The 18,846-nt window shown below is 39.6% G+C and overlaps 1 protein-coding gene across 1 annotated transcript in view; it reads right to left on the bottom strand.

Annotated features, from left to right (window-relative positions):
- Window positions 1-18,846, bottom strand: part of LOC118418371 (phosphorylase b kinase regulatory subunit beta-like) — a gene marked incomplete in the record, with an annotated part of 49,066 nt that overhangs the window by 21,460 nt on the left and 8,760 nt on the right. Inside the window, 15 exon segments of the mRNA XM_035824246.1 lie at window positions 1,219-1,276; window positions 1,645-1,771; window positions 2,276-2,387; window positions 2,875-2,948; window positions 3,939-4,029; window positions 6,565-6,647; window positions 9,030-9,134; window positions 9,869-9,952; window positions 11,075-11,168; window positions 11,841-11,893; window positions 13,481-13,584; window positions 14,178-14,333; window positions 15,224-15,304; window positions 17,175-17,232; window positions 18,670-18,772. Of these exon segments, the coding sequence (XP_035680139.1) occupies window positions 1,219-1,276; window positions 1,645-1,771; window positions 2,276-2,387; window positions 2,875-2,948; window positions 3,939-4,029; window positions 6,565-6,647; window positions 9,030-9,134; window positions 9,869-9,952; window positions 11,075-11,168; window positions 11,841-11,893; window positions 13,481-13,584; window positions 14,178-14,333; window positions 15,224-15,304; window positions 17,175-17,232; window positions 18,670-18,772 (1,383 nt within the window).

Below are 18,846 nucleotides of genomic sequence, written 5' to 3'. Positions count from 1 at the left end.
TGACAGGCACAAACAACAAACATCAACTACTCCAACAAGTCAAGTGGGGCGTTAGGCGCACCACCGACCTGACAGGTACAAACAACAAACATCAACTACTCCAACAAGTCAAGTGGGGCGTTAGGCGCACCACCGACCTGACAGGTACAAACAACAAACATCAACTACTCCAACAAGTCAAGTGGGGCGTTAGGCGCACCACCGACCTGACAGGTACAAACAACAAACATCAACTACTCCAACAAGTCAAGTGGGGCGTTAGGCGCACCACCGACCTGACAGGTACAAACAACAAACATCAACTACTCCAACAAGTCAAGTGGGGCGTTAGGCGCACCACCGACCTGACAGGTACAAACAACAAACATCAACTACTCCAACAAGTCAAGTGGGGCGTTAGGCGCACCACGACCTGACAGGTACAAACAACAAACATCAACTACTCCAACAAGTCAAGTGGGGCGTTAGGCGCACCACCGACCTGACAGGTACAAACAACAAACATCAACTACTCCAACAAGTCAAGTGGGGCGTTAGGCGCACCACCGACCTGACAGGTACAAACAACAAACATCAACTACTCCAACAAGTCAAGTGGGGCGTTAGGCGAACCACCGACCTGACAGGTACAAACAACAAACATCAACTACTCCAACAAGTCAAGTGGGGCGTTAGGCGCACCACCGACCTGACAGGTACAAACAGCAAATATCAACTACTCCAACAAGTCAAGTGGGCAGCACCTCAACTTGGTTGCACACTAACAAATAAGAATTTTCCATGTCTGCGACTTCGGACTTAGAGGTTGAAACAACACAATGGAAATGTTGACATCTATAGCTACATTTTGCAAACATTTTTGGTGTAAAAATGACAGCAAAAACCTTGTTTTTTAAAGAGTTACATCTATTAACAACAAATAAAGATATTATCCATATTTAAACTAAACTCAAAACAAATAGTTTGAAAACTTGCTTTCTATCATTCCCAGTTGTTATTTTATCCAAGATTAAAATGTTTATCTTGAATTAATGAGCATACTCATGTCATCTATGAAATTTACTTATGTGACTTTATATAGATTATCATGCATCTATACGTAAATGAAAAAGATATGGCATGAAGACTTACAAAACAAATTCTTGATTACTAGTATCCTGACTACTTGTGTCTCAAATGTACAATGATCTATGGTGACGGAACCATTTGATGACTCACCAGTATTTCATATCACCAGCCTTCCTACACAGCCGTTCCAGCCTGTCCACAATGGTGCCTGTACAAACATACATGTACAGGAGAAACAACATCAGTGCTGAATCACTGCCCTCCAACATGTGTTACATTGTGTGACTTCAGGGGAAAGGTTGCTAACTTTATATCACTCTATAGACTTGTTTGTTTCTTTGAATTGCAAAACCAATAACTCGCCTCAAGGCACAAAGTGGGTATCTCATTGGACTGGAGTATGGTTGCGGTACATTGGGGTTTGACAACGCAGATGTTTCTTCATGGTAATGTGAATAGTCGTGATGGTGCTAGGGACAAGTGCTAAGAGTACAAGCTGCATATCCAGCATAATGATATTAAATGGATATTGTTTGCAAACATTTACATGGCGTTTCTTTTCCTCCTGTTGCTTACCTTCATCAGTGATGAAGTTGGGTCCCTCCCTCTTCAGCAGCACCCTGAGGAGAAGACTCTGTCCCTTAAGACTGGTGCATGTCTGAAGTCGCTGGATCACCTCCCAGGTCGGACTGCCACTCATGTCCTAACATGCACAATATACTGGAAATGTGTCTGTTCACCATGTCCTAACATGCACAACATACTGGAAATGTGTCTGTTCACCATGTCCTAACATACTGGAAATGCCTCAGTCTGTTCACCATGTCCTAACATGCACAACATACTGGGAATGCATCAGTCTGTTCACCATGTCCTAAAATGCACAACATACTGGGAATGCATCTGTTCACCATGTTCACAACATACTGATGTTGGGGCCCAATATGCAGTCCCGTGTAAGTGTCCCAAAAATGTCAATTATCTGTTACTGCCATAAAAAAAAAACAGACCATCACTTAACTGATTTTAAATCTGTTACAAGTAGCAGCAATCTCTTCTTTTCAACTGACATAGAAATATTTCAAAAGATATATACATTTGGCATTTTCTTGTTCCCCAACATGGACATCTTGAGATGCTATCATCCCTTCATCTAAACTTGCTTTGGTTACAAATGAACCTGTAGGCAGCATCTTCCCGTACTCACGTCCAGTAAGACATCCTCCTCCTCGTGATGTAAGGCCCCAGTTGAAGCCTTCCTGGTGTGGCGGTCCAGAACATTGCTGCCCTCCCGCTCCTCTAGGGGCTTCACTTCCAGACTGTACACAACAGGTCATGTTAGACTCATGCCTGGACCTGTTTTAAATGTAACTTAACATAACTTCCATCACATACTGTCCATGGTACTGAACAACCATCACACTGTCCCTGGTGCTGAACAACCATCACTCACTTTCTATGGTGCTCAACTACCACCACACACTATCCATGGTACTGAACTAACATCACACACTACATCTGGTACTGAACTTCCATCACACTGCCCCTGGTACTGAACTAGCATCACACACTGTCTCTGGTACTGAAATACACTCACATACAGATGCTCTTAGTGAATATACATACACCCGTACACACACAAGCACATACACCTCACTCCATACATACACAAGTACACAGATGCACACACACAAAGGTACAGATACACACACAAACATGCACACCTATGCACACGTACACACATGCGCGCACACACACACACACACACATACAGAGAGTGAAATAACAGGGTGTAAATGTCCCTACCTGCCCAGCCCAATGTCCATGTACTCATTCAGCATGAAGTCCAGGTGTTCCACACAGGCCGTGGACATCAGAGTCTGAGGTAACATCAACAAAAACATTTCAATCAGGTCCTCCCCTCAGGTGTATCACTTCTCAAATCAGCTTTTAGTAACATCTGAACACGTTTGGATGTTGCCAAAAATGATGTACTTCAATGGTGATGCAAATAGCAAACAACCAGATGCTATTGAATAATAATTAGCAGACAACCTTAATTTGACTTCATCTTCAAATGATTATAGAACTATCTTCACCTCATCAAGGCAACACCAATTTAACTTGTAAATACAAAAAATGTCGTGTTGGTTTTATGTTTGTGGTTTTGCAGTGACTGACTGTTTCACCAGGAGCTAAAATGGACAGGAAAAACTTTGGTTGTCTTCCTTCCACTTGGTCCTTTGTCCAGAAGCAACATGTACATGTATGTACGTTGTACATTGTGATGTGTTGGACACACCTGCTATTGTGAAGATGTATCATTAGATACTTGCCAAGTGCATATTGAACACAGGCCTGATATTTGAACACTGAATAGTACGTATCTATCAAGAAGTGCTATACATGTATATCCAGAGTGTAGATACGGCTACATCAGTGACAGTTGATCATGTCAGCAATACCAAAAGCTTGTAAAGGCACCATGTTTCCATTACTGCAGCAGTACACAATGTGTGACTAAAGCACAAACTCATAACCACTGCAAACACTCCATTTTCTCCCTATCATGGAATCAAATCTTAAATGCATATACAGTACTGTAAATGCATTTAAGTTCGTGGGGATTCAATTTCGCAGTAGCGGGAAAAATGACCTTTCGCGGTGGTTTTCATTTCGCAGTAACACCATAGACTGCAGTCTTATACCATTATAGAAAAATGTTTGCGATGGTTTTAAGTTCGCGGTGGTCACTGCAAAAACCGTGAACATTAATCCACCGCAAACATTTCTGCATTTACAGTATTTTCCTCACTTAAAAATGTGTGTGTACCAAGCAAATAAAGTGGTTTGTACTTGTATGCCCTCACCTGAAGGTTTCCCAGTCGGATCTTCACCCCAGCATATTCACCTCTCTTGAAGGCTGCCAGCATGTCCAGCAGCTCAGACATATGTCCACTTCTGTCAAGGTATACAACAAACCTACTTCTACCCTTGCTTTGTTAAACCTGTTCATGAACTGTCTCATTTCTCCATTATTGACAATTCAAGCAACTTTATTATAACAATTCTTACTCTAACTTATATGTATGCTTCAATCTAGCCACATGTATGGCCTAGAAAAACAAAGGTTGGGATTTCCTGTTACACGACTGACCCTAACAAAAACCTAATACAAATGTAGTATACAAACCCCAGCTTTTTTTCCGGCAAAGGGAATAAAATTTTCAATCTTACTTCTACACTGTACGTCAAAGTTCAAAACAGGTTTCCTGTATCCCACACTCTGTCAACAGTTGATGTACATTTTTGTAAGAATGTGTAGTAAAAAATGTACTTTTTGGTTCAGTTTTTTAATATACTTGACATGTGCATAAAACAGACAAACAAGAGAATCCCTACCTACCAACTCTAATTTGAACCAGAAACACATATTTTTTTTCCTCATAGCTTTACATGCCTTTTCTGAACAACAACGTTTGGAAACATTTTGTTAAGCTTCCAGAAAAATACGAGAAATCAAGTCATACTGGACATACTCAAGAAAAACGTTTGTAAAATTATCATTTGAAAGTGTTAAACAATTTGGTTGGTATGGGGAAGAAAGATGTATGGCAAAGGGCTATTCACACTGCACAGTAATTGTATCAATCCGCCATGAAGTCATCTCAGTCATATATAAGGAACAGCGTGACATGTAACCTTGCTTGCACTGTGCAGTTATTGGAAGCAACATTGCTGCAAAGCCACCAAGCACAGATAGCTCAGTCCCTGACGAGGTGTACATTTGTAGTTGGTACCACTGCCCCATAACAGTTACTCATGAAGGATGGTCCAATGACTGTGCAGTGTGGATAGACTACAATCCACATGTAGGATAAGGGAGAGGTGAGGAGGGGACAGGATCTTAAACTTAACTTGTTTGGGTTGGCTTTAACATTTTGTTCCATGACACATGTACAGGCAACCAAATATTCATACTATCCAGTCCTTCAATAGCAACAAACAGTAATGTATTTGAATGGTGTTACAGCAAGAATAGCAGGCACTTGTGCATAACAATAAGGGTGCTGAACATGCTTTACTTACAAATTGGAGAATTAAAAAATGCAAAATGCTTTCAGTATCAGTAAATGTTGCTCAGTGACATTAAATTTTGTATAGTCCAGCAGTACATGACATGTACATTGTATATATACCACTGTATGTGCACTTACACTGGACCATAGTGCCACTACATGAAAACACACACTGGACCATGGTACTAGTAGTAGTGTATGTAACAGTGAGCTATATTATCACAAGACATCCACATGACAAGGCAAACACCACTCCCGATAATAATACCTTATCATGTAGTCCTTCAGATAAAAGCACTGTGTGGGACGGGCACATACGGAGTTGCGACCAAACTTGGCCACGGTATCCATGCACCAACTATCTCGCACTATGCAAAGGTGGTCCTGATAATGACACCACATAATCAACATGTATTAGAAGCTGTTGCCGAAGCTTGAGCCTAGAAGACCATGTTTCAAGCATTAGTGGAAATGATGGGTAATACCCTACTTGCCCAATTGGGCAAGTACGATTTGTCCATTGAGTGAGATTTTGATACGTTTGTTACTTTTCACAGTCATGGCATCAAGCATTGGCCAACACAGAAAAATAGAGGCAATGATAAAAGAATTCCATCATTGGAAGTGAAAATGCATAGAAAAAAGTCGGGCAAGTCAACTTTTTATGTACTTGCCCAATGGGACAAGTGAATTTTAGAGAACTTTTCCAACCCTGCATTGCATCAAAATAATGATGAAATAAAAGTTTGTTGTGCAGCATAACTGGGCAACCGGGTATTTTGAACACTGCTCAAAACCATTGCCATGTTTAGAGTGGATGTTTTGTTGAAACATGTCTTTTTTTTTTTTGAGATGTGTTGCTACCAAACATTGACTACAAGGCTCAAGGAGGCAAGCACAATCACCTGGGGTACAGAGAACCATGGAGAAATCAACCCTGTACATGTGCATATATTCAGCCATGTATGGTCACCAAGTACTGGTGTCTGAAAGGAACTTTGCATTGTTGTCATATACTCCAACAAAGTCACATGTCGAATACACACTCTTTTGGTCCATACTATGTGCGCTATATCATTTCTAAAGCCTATAAATCATAAAAGTAAGATCATCATAATGTGATGCTCAAATGTAATAGGCTGACATAGCACATAAATCTCTTCATGGTTCTCTGCTCATGTAATACATATTAGAGCCATATCCTGCATTAGATCATTGATTTTGCATTTTAGTAGACAGACATTAACAGTTACCGTACATTGGATTTCCTGACAGTTGAGTTCTCGAGAACCGAATATTCAGAAAGAATAATGCACAAAAATGGTTATTCTTGTGTTTAAAAAACCTTTTGGCAAGTTGGGAATGTAGCATGGGACAGTCAGGAAATCCTCTGTTCCGACTGCAGGAAACATTTTACCTGATGTTCTCATCACGCAGGAGGACACAGAAAGTAGGGCGTCCTGACAGTTCCCAACGGGTACTAACAAATTGAAGGTGGTCCTACAAACACACACATTACGCACACTATTTCCAGCATTCCTCAGTATCATCAGGCAAAACAGATATGCCAACTAGAAGGAATGAAATTTACTACCAAAATTAATTAGTCAAATTTTTTGTTAAGGAACTCTTGCCAATATGAAATGCTCATAATTTGTGCCTTGCACTTGCACTTTGAAAAAAATCTAAGGTGGCATCTCAACATTATGTTTATTATGTTTGGCTCATGTGTTGGGAACATTGCAGATTATACAGTACCTGCTAGGTGGCATACCTGCACTTATAACTGGGAATGATCTCTTTACAACAACAACAACAAACCAAACAAGCTAGCTTTTACCTGATGCCAAGACAGCACCACAGCAAGCCGTCAGACAAAAAAGGCAAAAACGTTGCAATGTGAGTACTCAATTACACTATCGTTCATTGGCCTCATATTGTATGTATCAATTATCTACTGACCAAACAATGAAACAAAACACTGATTGTGCTCCCACGTTATTGATGAATTGAAGCATAGGATTTAAAACTTGCACATAAAAAGGCTCTTCAAGTTCTTTTAGTCCTAAAGAGATTAAAAATCCTTGTTAGAAATAATTTGTTTGGGACCAATCCTAACTCCGTTTCAAGGGGGCACATGTATCTCACTGGCCACAAACAATTGGTGCCAATGAATGCCAAATCGTTGCCTGAAAAGGTGAATTCAAAATGCAAGTAGCAATATGCTGCCATCCTCCTACGCAGCGACATCCAACTGCCAAACTGCCTGTCTGGATGTGCCCTGCTCTTTCAACCGTCACCCTTAGTTCCTGTGGACGTCCCCCCCAAACCAGCTGCCAGCTAATCAGAGAATAGGCTTTTTGTTTTCAAAAGCTACTGCTACTGGATGTCGGGGAGCCCCTACGACCACTGAGGTTACGGGCCGTGAGTGAGTGAGTGAGTTTCAAAAACTGTCTCACATGTATAAGAGTAACCCTGATTAATATTTATAAGCAGGGCAGTCAGGAACAGCCTAAGGTGACGGTTGAAAGAGCAGCGTACATCCAGACAGGCAGTTTGGCTGTTGAATGTCCCTGCATAGGAGGATGTATGCCGCAAATGGCCACAAACTATAGATGCAAACTATACTCCAAAATGGGAGTAAATAGGCACCAATGGGCACAAAGTAGGTGCCAGCAGAAGTGATCAATTCTGTAAAAGTCATGATCAGTTTCAAGGCTTGTTTGTTTGTTCTAAATTAAATACATGTAGAAGACGTTAGAGGAAAGAACATGCAACATATTCCTTATTACATGGTGCATAACAAATTCCAACTTAAGGTGCTGCAATATGACAAGAAATCGCAGCCCAATGAGATACCCCTTTTTAATAAGCAGACAATGAAAGCAGAATGCACATTGAGTGAATAACATATTAATAGTTAAATAATAAATGTAGAATGCATTTTAGGATCAAGTTATTTACTTCCTCATTCAACTAATACATAGATAAGTAAATTTTGGAAAGACTCCATGTTCAGAGAAATCTGTCAGTAATCCGTGAGAAAAAGGATCAAAAACAAATTTCACAGTGTAATGTTTCAACTATTGGTCAGTATACAAGAGCCATCAATTATGCATAGGAAAGGAATTTACACGGCACAACAATTTTTGCACAGTTGGGCCACAACAAATTTATTTATTGCTTCTTGGATTTTTTTCAGATAAAATAGGACCTACAGGTACAAAAAAAATTAAAAAAATGAATTTTTTCAAAAGGTCCGAGGTGAAAATGGATGGCTTGAATAATTTAAAAAAAAGCCTGAAAAGATTAGTGGCGTATTTTATACAATGAACCCTTCCTTTGACTTGTTACTAAAGTTCTGAATAAAAGGCAGTGTTTTTAGACTGAAATTATGTGTTTATGGCTCTGAATGGTAATATTTACAGGTTTGTGATTATATCATAGCAAACCATTTTTAATGTGACTTAATTTTTTTTTAATGAAAAAATGAATAGGCGATTCCAAGAAGCAACAGATAAAATTGGTGTGGCCATGAAAACAAACAAAAAAAAAGCTCCAATAAGATGGAAACATTACAGTAACTGTGCCCATTCTTATACGTAACTATGTTGCCTGCTATCCTACAACACACATCTTATGAGACTAATGAGAAGAAAATATTAGAATGCTTCCTTCTAAAACTTAATTGATGAAAAAGTATATTAAAGACTATCTAAAAGCCATTATTTATATGAAATGGTAGGACATGCAGGAAAAAGCAGACATTGAAATCTTCCGTTCTGTCCTGTTATGGGAGCCCTTTGTTTATGGTAATATTTCTGAATGTAAAATTACTCCAAATTGTTCAGCAAAGGTGTAAAGGAAAGGTTGACTACATACCTTGATGTCATCGATGAGTAAGGACATATCCTGCGACATGTAAAAGTCACTGAGGTTGAAGACAAGTGGGTAGCAGAGAACTGTCCTTCCCAGAATACGGTAGATCTGTACAACAAAAACATGTATCAGTAGGTTTTTTTATAACACATATAATCCTCCTGCATTTTAAAGGGGCCAAGAGCAATTTTTATAGCAATAGAATTGGAAATATTCTGGATGAGACAATTGGTACGATTATATTGACATTTACTTCACCATACTAGCACATTTGTAATATTATTTTGTACAAAGATGCTGCAAACAGACTCCTTTGATTTATTACGTCTCTCAATAAATCAGTACAGGTTCGAGCCATCAACGTTTTCCCGTCGGTAACTTTGTGTGATTTTCAAATGTGTGAGGTCACTAAGCAAATTGAATCTGATTTGCCCGTTCGCAAATCGAAACCCGATTTGATCAAGTGATGACATCTCCGGAAGCGTTTCATGTGCGTTCTGAAAATTTGAAATAAAATAATGACGCGTGCAGCGTTCAGATTTTCAATGACTTCTCACCACACAACGACGTCTCATCTTTGCGCAATGAAGGTCGATATGCAACGAGATAGTGTTATTTAACATTACTGTATGTAAAAATGACTTGAAAATTTAATTTGAAAAGATGGAAAAAAAACGCTCTGGGCCCCTCTAAGGCATCCTTAGCAGTGGTTACAGGGCTAGACAACGGGAACATTGTTTAATATGTCTGTAAAACCAGCAGAGCATTTGTAGACCTACATGCCACAGATGAATATTTTGGTGTACAAATGATCTGGTGGTTTTACAGACTGCAGTTGTTACCTTGGAGGTTCCGAGGGATCCGATAGGTCTGGGTGGTCTTCCTGTCAGGCCCAGCTTCTTATTCACTCCCAGGAACTCATAGACCTGCACTTGCAAGAAACAATTATCTTCAAAGTCACCAATGACACAAAAATACAACTACGCAGTTCCTCAACGGTTGTTGAAAGTACATTGTACAATTGGATCGTCTGTGTTGCCTGCATTGTCTGCATGAAGAAGTTTTCGATACCTTCTTCAGTCCACAGACGACAGTAAGATAAAACTGTGGATGTTGTAATTTAATATAAGTGGCTCATAAATTATAGCATAGTACAATTCTATTGTAAAACTTTTCATCCTCAAATTGCTTCGATCTCGAAACCAGCTGACTAATTTTTTAAAATCTTATCTATAAATGCATATTAAGCAATCTATCCATATCTAGAGTGCCATACAAGGTCGTTGCCCCATGTACACTGCATACTAGGGTAGTTTGAGGTTGTTTGAGGTCATTTGATGAGGTGTATCTAATAGCCACTAAAATTGTACCAATATGTCCCCTGGCCCATGGACTAACTAAAAGTATGATCAAGGAGGTTAAAAAAAGAAGGAGAGAGCATGCCTTTGTCCTATGTTGGCCACGTGTGAAATTCCAACTTCACAACTTGAAGATGATTTTTAGGAAATACAATGCTAAGAAGCAGCTAGCGGTAGCAACAATCCCTCATCGGAAGCAAGTGTGAACAGGGCCACAGAAATGTGTGTAGCATTGCAGTCACACAGTAAAATGCGTAAGAATGCTGGGTGAGCTAATACTGTAAGGGACAAGGCAAAATAACTTTGGAGCTAAGGGATAAATTTGAAAGAAGCTTGAGAAAAAACGATGGAACTTTTCAGGAAATTTTGTAAATTTTTTGGACAAGCGAGACAACAAATATCAATTTGTTCTGAACAAATCTGCGAAAAACTGCTGTCAGCTTGGCCGATATTCGGTCTTTCTCAGTCGTGATTGGAGCGCTTGATGTCATGAAAGGGCTCTTCTGATTGGCTGGGCTCTTCTTATTGAAATGTTTTGGCAGGAAAATGTGTGGCAATGATCGTCAGCAGAGGGGTGTCGCCGGTGGGCGGAAACAATAGATTGTCGCAGGACTCGGCTCTGAACCAATCGGGGTGTTAATGACGACCTCTCTCCATCTTTTTAACCTCCTTGGTACGACGGCACCTTACCTTGACCAGTTCTCCTGGTGGCCAGATCTGGATGGGTTCTACCTGCTGAGGAGTCTGGGTCTGGATACCGTACATGGCCAGGGTTGCCTGCAGACTACACACAAGCACCCAAAAGCTCTCAAACTGGATAGAATTACAACAAATTTCACAAAATGCAGTAACTGTTTCGTAAACATCCCTGCATGGAAGTGTTGTTGCAAGGTTTAGCGGATGCTCAGAATCTGACATGGTGCCACATTGGCACATTAAAACCTATGCGTGCAAGTTTGGGCATCAAATTCTGTGTTCCAATCAAAAATTTACTAATTAAAAGTAAAATTAAATGTGAATTATTGTGCTATGTTCCCTCAACCCAAGAACTGTGCATTCCTACAAGTCATGTAAAATACACTGCTGCATCGCATCCCTTCATACACAGCTGGTGTGTTACGGTGTAGAGTGGAAGTGATAATGATACATAATACTAGAAAGGCTAACATTTGCTCATGGGCAAATACAATATATTTCAGAAAAAATCAGAAATTTAACAAATTTTAAACAATGTATGATGAAACAATGCACACCATAAGTGTCACCAAATTTCAGCTCATATGACCCAAAAATGAAAAAGCTGAATCCATTTGAAGATTTGGCAAGATAAGATTGAAGAAGAAAGAGAAGTAGAAGAAATGCGACAAAAAACAATATATTTCCATCAACGTATGGCTTGAAATATACTAACTAGTACTAGCTATAGATACATATAAACTTAACTTAAGATATTCACCTGGTACTGTCCGCAATAAGAACCATCTGAATTGACTGATCAGACACATAGCTCTGAAACGTGATAGGGAAAAAGTAGCATTTAACAAATTGTATACTGTCATTCAACAACAGACAGCAATGACTACCAATGCTGCAATCATGGTAGTTAGCTAAAACTGGAATGAACTCAACAGTCTTATAGTAGAATTCCAGTACAAATGTCAATTCAGTCTTCAGATAATAAAAAATTAATCAGTTAGTCCAAGATCAGAGTGTTGTATTTGGGCCAATTTTCAAGTTTCATATTTTTCCATTTTCAATAACATAAAAATAAAATACTATAAATGATACCATACATGGCGCATTTTGAATTTTTGGACAACTGTGAGAGGATCTGAGAAGTTGGCTCTTTTAAACTTGGCATGCTCATGTGAGATTGTGGCAGTATTCATTAGCAGTATACAGCACTACTAGTAATCCTGGATGACACAAAAGAAATGCTGACAGTAAATAAGGCTGATTATTGCTAGCTGTTCATACTGTGTTACAACCAAGCACACAAATTCACTCTGCTATCATCATGCCAAACACAAAGATCTTAGTTTTGTGAGCTGTTTACATTTTGTATTTTGAAATTGCACGGCTGCAGTAGGAATTTGTGGATACATGCAAAAGGCTTTTGCCGTCTTGTACAACTTTTCACAAGTTCTGCAGATGATTGCAGGAACTGACCGTTTTGTGAGTTAACTGCCTGTGTATGAGTCATCTGACCAATTTGTGAGTTAGCTGACCTGTTTGCAAGCTAACTGACCTGTTAGTGAGTTAACTGACTTGTTTATGAGTTATCAAACCTGTTTATCAGTTATCAAACCTCTTTGTAAGTTATCCAACTGACTAGACTTTTTTTGTGAGTTAACTGACCTGTTTATGAGTTAACTGGTCTGTTTATGAGTTATCAGAATGAAACCTGCTAATGTCAGTTATCAGACCTGTTAGTGAGTTAACTGACCCATTGTGAGTTAACTGACTTGCCTGTTTATAAGCTAACTGACCTGTTTATGAGTTAACTGACCTGTTTATGAGTTAACTGACCAGTTTATGAGTTAACTGACCAGTTTGTGAGTTAACTGACCTGTTAATGAGTTAACTGAGCAGTTTATGAGTTAACTGACCAGTTTATGAGTTAACTGACCTGTTTATGAGTTAACTGACCTGTTTATGAGTTAACTGACCTGTTTATGAGTTAACTGACCTGTTTATGAGTTAACTGACCTGTTTATGAGTTAACTGACCTGTTTATGAGTTAACTGACCTGTTTATGAGTTGACTGACCTGTTTATGAGTTAACTGACCAGTTTATGAGTTAACTGACCTGTTTATGAGTTAACTGACCTGTTTATGAGTTAACTGACCTGTTAATGAGTTAACTGACCTGTTTATGAGTTAACTGACCTGTTTATGAGTTAACTGACCAGTTTATGAGTTAACTGACCTGTTTATGAGTTAACTGACCTGTTTATAAGCTAACTGACCTGTTTATGAGTTAACTGACCTGTTTATGAGTTAACTGACCAGTTTGTGAGTTAACTGACCAGTTTGTGAGTTAACTGACCTGTTAATGAGTTAACTATCCTGTTTATGAGTTATCTGTGACCTGACCTGACTCCTAAAGGAAGAGTATCTGGAGTTGACACTGCTCCTCTCCCCTGGAGGCAGGTTCTTCCCAATGGGATCCAGCTCTTTGGTACTGAGGAGTCCTTCCACTGGTGAGGTACATCACATGCAGCATTAAACAACATGGCATCTTCTCATTTGACATTACTCAACAATTTAAGCCAGTACAGAGGCTATATTCCAAATATTACACATTACATGAAGACTGCCAGATGTAACCAAAATATTGGTAAGAAAATTGACGTTAAGTTAACTTGACTTGAAAATGTTTGGAAAACCTGATGAAATTATTCACAGAACATACAAATGTGTACATCGTTTTACAATTCATATAGAATTTGGCAATACACGCTCAATTTATGTCCCACTCTGAATCAAACAAAAAATATTTAATCCATCGTTCCTTTGTCCAGTTATACTAATTGGAACAAATCAACAAAAATCCCCCTGCAGATCCAGACCAAGCTGCTGGGGCCCAAATCTACACCACTTCTAATTGTAACATGAAATGCTTTTTGCCACGAAAAAGTCAAAATCATAACATGTCCAGGACAAAAATCTACAAAGATATCACAAAGTACCATGGTCACTTATTATCAGGATAATATTTGGGCCCAACACCCTAACCATTAGGCCAACACGACGCCACATTCTACGTGCTTCTAACCCACATGTGCCTTACCCAATAGGCAGGCGATGAGGTACAGTGACTGTCCCCACAGGAACAGTTTGCCATCGGTGCCCTCGTCACTAGCAACTCTGGTCTGTGTCCCCGGGGCCTTCCTCTCAGCCTCCACATTCTCCTCAGCAACAAAGTAGTACTTTGGGATGACCACACCTACATGTACACACGGAGCATCATGTACACAAAGTAGTACTTTGGGATGACCACACCTACATGTACATGTACACACGGAGCATCACATACACAAAGTAGTACTTTGGGATGACCACACCTACATGTACACATGGAGCATCACGTACACAAAGTAGTACTTTGGGATGACCACACCTACATGTACACACGGAGCATCATGTACACAAAGTAGTACTTTGGGATGACCACACCTACATGTACATGTACACATGGAGCATCATGTACACAAAGTAGTACTTTGGGATGACCACACCTACATGTACACACGGAGCATCATGTACACAAAGTAGTACTTTGGGATGACCACACCTACATGTACACACGGAGCATCATGTACACAAAGTAGTACTTTGGGATGACCACACCTACATGTACATGTACACACGGAGCATCATGTACACAAAGTAGTACTTTGGGATGACCACACCTACATGTACATGTACACATGGAGCATCATGTACACAAAATCAAGTAAACCATCATCTTTGTACGTCCATTGTCGGTTAGACATACCCAAAGAAGTAGTTACTCAAGCAACTGGGGATTCCAGTGGAAACGTCTGACCGTTTCCAAGACCATATCCAGTTGCTTGTCATGAGTAACTACTTTTAGGCATCATCTTTGTATAGAAGGATTTACAATGTTCTAAAATCTCAAACAAAGAGCTTTAAAGTTTTCCTGTTTTTCAAATGCTAAATTCTCATATTTGAGGTAGAATGTAGTCTCTGAAGATGGTGTCCCCTAGTGTTTTAATTTGTTCAGGTTACATGGATTATGTATAAATATATATACGTTGTACAGTGACTAACACATGCCCTATAGTGGAAAGTGTAACATTTTTCCATACTAACCGAGTTCCCCCTTGTCCTGCAGCAATGGCTGTAACATCCTACAGTACTTCTCTACTTGATCTTCCTTATTGCGGAAAACACCTGTTTATGATGAGAGATGAAAAAATCACTTGGGTGTCTGTTAGACACGGTTGCCAGTAAAAATACACCTGGAATTGATTTTAGCTATTGTGAGCAATTGACTAAAATCTAGACAATGAATGGCAGTGATCTAGACAGCAGTGTGGTCCGGCCCAACAGATGCGAGCGCAGGCTTTATGCAGACATCTGCTTGGGCCCAACTGACTTAACTTTGGCCAGCCTTTGTATGGACAAGGATCTACCACCCAACGCTAGTGGGAAGTACCATTTACCTTGCCCTTGACGATCAAGATCGCAAAGTAACACAAGGCAAGGCTGCATGGGTAAGGAAAAGCCCATCCCACTTTCTCCTGAGAACTGTCTATAGCTGTGACTCTGCAGTCCACATGAAACATGACAAACTGTCGGCAGAGGAGTTCTTCATTGGTAGCATGGGGCTGCTTTTGTCCCCAACTTGGGAGGCCCATCCTCCTACACACGGTACCCAGTGGCTAGCTGACTCAGCCTATGGGGCCCTGCTATCTCATGTCCTACCCGCAGTTACTTTCAGTTCCTCGTCGCCCTGCTTATAAATATTAATGAGCTTACCCTTATATGGGCAGTCAGCCGTTGGGGATCGGGCGTAGGAGGATAGTGCTATTTAAGACGTAACATGATTGGCTGATAGCTTCCCAGCGGCCTTTGCGAGACAGCTTTCGACAACAAAAAACCCAAGAAAAGCCTATTCTCTGATTGGTTGACAGCTGGTTTGTGGCGACAATCATAATAACCGCTGGTAGGCATCTAGATAGCAGGGCCCCATAGGCTAATGCCATTGGGGACCAGGCGTTAGGACGATGGGAAGGCCAAGGGATGGTCTTTTCAAAAGTAGAGAAGCAAACATTAAGGAAACCTGAAATTGTGTGTATGTAGGAAAGGGCCATTTTTTTGTGTGTGTGGGGGGGGTCCAGGTTCAGAACCCGCTGCAGTGTTCACCAGAACATCACAGGAGGAAATAACGACATGGCAGCAGTAATCAAGCACCAGAAACATTATTTAAGATTCAATATTCACTGTATATTTTGCCTGAATGTTTAAGTTTCATGACTGACAATTTTAGTAATACTAAAACATTTAACTTTAACATCATCAAATACCTGTCATTTTCTTCACCAAATTTCAACTTTGTAATTGCTTCCAAAATTGAAAATCTATTATTTTGAACATTTCAGCAACTAATTGAGAGCTCTGACCTAATAAGAAAAGATGTCTGTACCAAATTTCAGCCACAAATGGCCATAAAATCAACCAAAGATCATTTTTGATGGTGGATTTTGACTTGAACTAAAAAGAAAAAAGGAGCAAAGGTATCATAGAATGATAAGGTCCTAGTGTGTATATCATTGTACATTAGGGCTGGGTAACGTTACAGAATGTTCAGGTCCAGGTACAGTTCAGGTCTAGAGGATCAGGTCCAGGTCCAGACCTGAACTTGGACCTGGTTAAGTATGTGAAAACTTGTAAATGCAGATACTCAAAACATTGGTCCATTTTGCTATATTATTAAACAAATCTGTTTTGTGAATTAATCAACTCCCACTGGCGTTTTAAAATCCTACAAGGCTCACTACCTCTGTACTATTGACTGTAAAACTTGGTAGAAATGACTATAGACTCTTCGCTACCTCGCTCATGTTATTTTTCCTCGATAGGTTAGCCCCCAAACGTGTGAATGCCTGATCATACAATCCGTTAATTTTCCAATAGGTCCAACATCCGTTCCACCAAATTTTTTCAGGTCCCGTTTTTCTGGGCCAGTCCAATAAGAAAAATCGGTTTGGTACCGGTACACCATACTGATACCCACTATAATTGTACATCATGTACTCACCATCAATAATCATGTAGATGTAAAATACAGGCCATTCGCACTCAATTCCATCAAATAACTGTGGGAATAGAAATATGATTGTCATTGTTAGAATGGAGCAGACTAAGTCTTCTAAACAATAGAACTATTACAATATCAGTACATTGTTTGTTTGTTTGTTTGTTACCTCCATGAAAAAATGGAGGTGTAGTTTTTGGTGTGTCTGTGTGTGTGTGTGTGTGTGTGTGTGTCTGTGTGTCTGTGTGTCCGCATATTTGTGAACATCATAACTTGAGAACCTCTTGATGGACTACGATGATATTTGGTATGTGGGTAGGGGTTGGGAAGACGAAGGTCAAGGTCAATTTTGGGCCCCCTGGTGTGTGACCTTGGTACTGCAGCGCAACTTCCGGTTTTGCTATCTCGGTGTTCTGAACATGCTATGGTCAAGATTTTTATATATTAGATAGCTCTTGTGCTCAGGAAAAAATGACATAAGTTTGGGCCCCCTAGCGTCTAGTTTTGGGATAGCAGGTGCATTTTTGTCAAAAACTTCTGAAGACGATAACTCAAGAAGGGAACAACGGATTTTCATGATTTTTGGTATGTAGGTACCTTAGACAATGTTGTACAAGATAAAATACTAATTTAGCAAAATAGGAGTACATTTGCATAATTGATGAGAATATTCTATCATAGCAGTTTTTTCAATGTATCTCTTGTCCCGTATGTGATATGGTCATGACATTTGGGTGGTAGATAGCTTTTAGCGTCATGACAAAGTAGGGCAAGTTTCAGTCCCCTAACATTTAATTGTGGAACTGCAGTGGCGTTTTTGTCAAGACACTCCAAAGTGGATAACTGCAGAAAGGAACGGCGGATTGCCTGCATTTTAGGTATGCAGGTAGCTTAGGCAAAGATGTTCATAATGATATGCATTTTATGCAAATAAGGACTTAATTTGCATAATTAATGAGGAAATTATTTAATTCCATTGTTTGCAATAACTGGACTTCAATAAATGTAACAAATGTACATTATGATAGATGGAACATAAGCAGATGCCAAATATGCTAATTAGGAACTGATTTGCATAATATATGCAAAAATTGCAATGATATTTGCTCAATGATTAATGATAGGAATTTCATACTTGACGTGTATGTTAGTTAATGATGAACATCACCATGCATGAATCATGAAAATGTGCAAGTCTGTTGCATAAAATTTACAAAAGCTTGAATATTTCATGGAGGTATGAGGTCGCCGAACTCTAGTTTATTCTGCAAAAAGTACAATTAAAAATAGCGACAGCCAGTAAGAACAGATTATAATTGTACAGTAGTTTTAAAACACAACCAAAGAAAGCCTTCTTTCCCCTCCTATTGCAAACTTAAGTTCCAGTAGAAAGATGCGGGACTGAGATGTCAGGGACAGCATTATTCGTGGCACCTCTTAAAATACAAAATGTATATGAGGATGAACTGAACTGAAGAAAGAGGTTAATTTCCCATACCTTAATCTCAGCAGGTTTGTAGTACTTTCTCTTCTTGTCCTCTAGAACAGTACTGTAGCCATCTCTCAGGAACCTCTTAAACCCATACTTGCCCTGCAGTTTTCTACAACACAATGATATCATTATGGAGAGATGTTATACATTGCTTATGCCCATGTGAATTTACTTACTTACTTA

This window comes from Branchiostoma floridae, chromosome 6, assembly GCF_000003815.2.
Source record: "Branchiostoma floridae strain S238N-H82 chromosome 6, Bfl_VNyyK, whole genome shotgun sequence".
Taxonomy (NCBI): Eukaryota; Metazoa; Chordata; class Leptocardii; order Amphioxiformes; family Branchiostomatidae; genus Branchiostoma; species Branchiostoma floridae.
The sequence above is the reverse complement of the archived record's forward strand: the minus strand, read 5'-3'. Positions and strand labels throughout refer to the sequence as shown.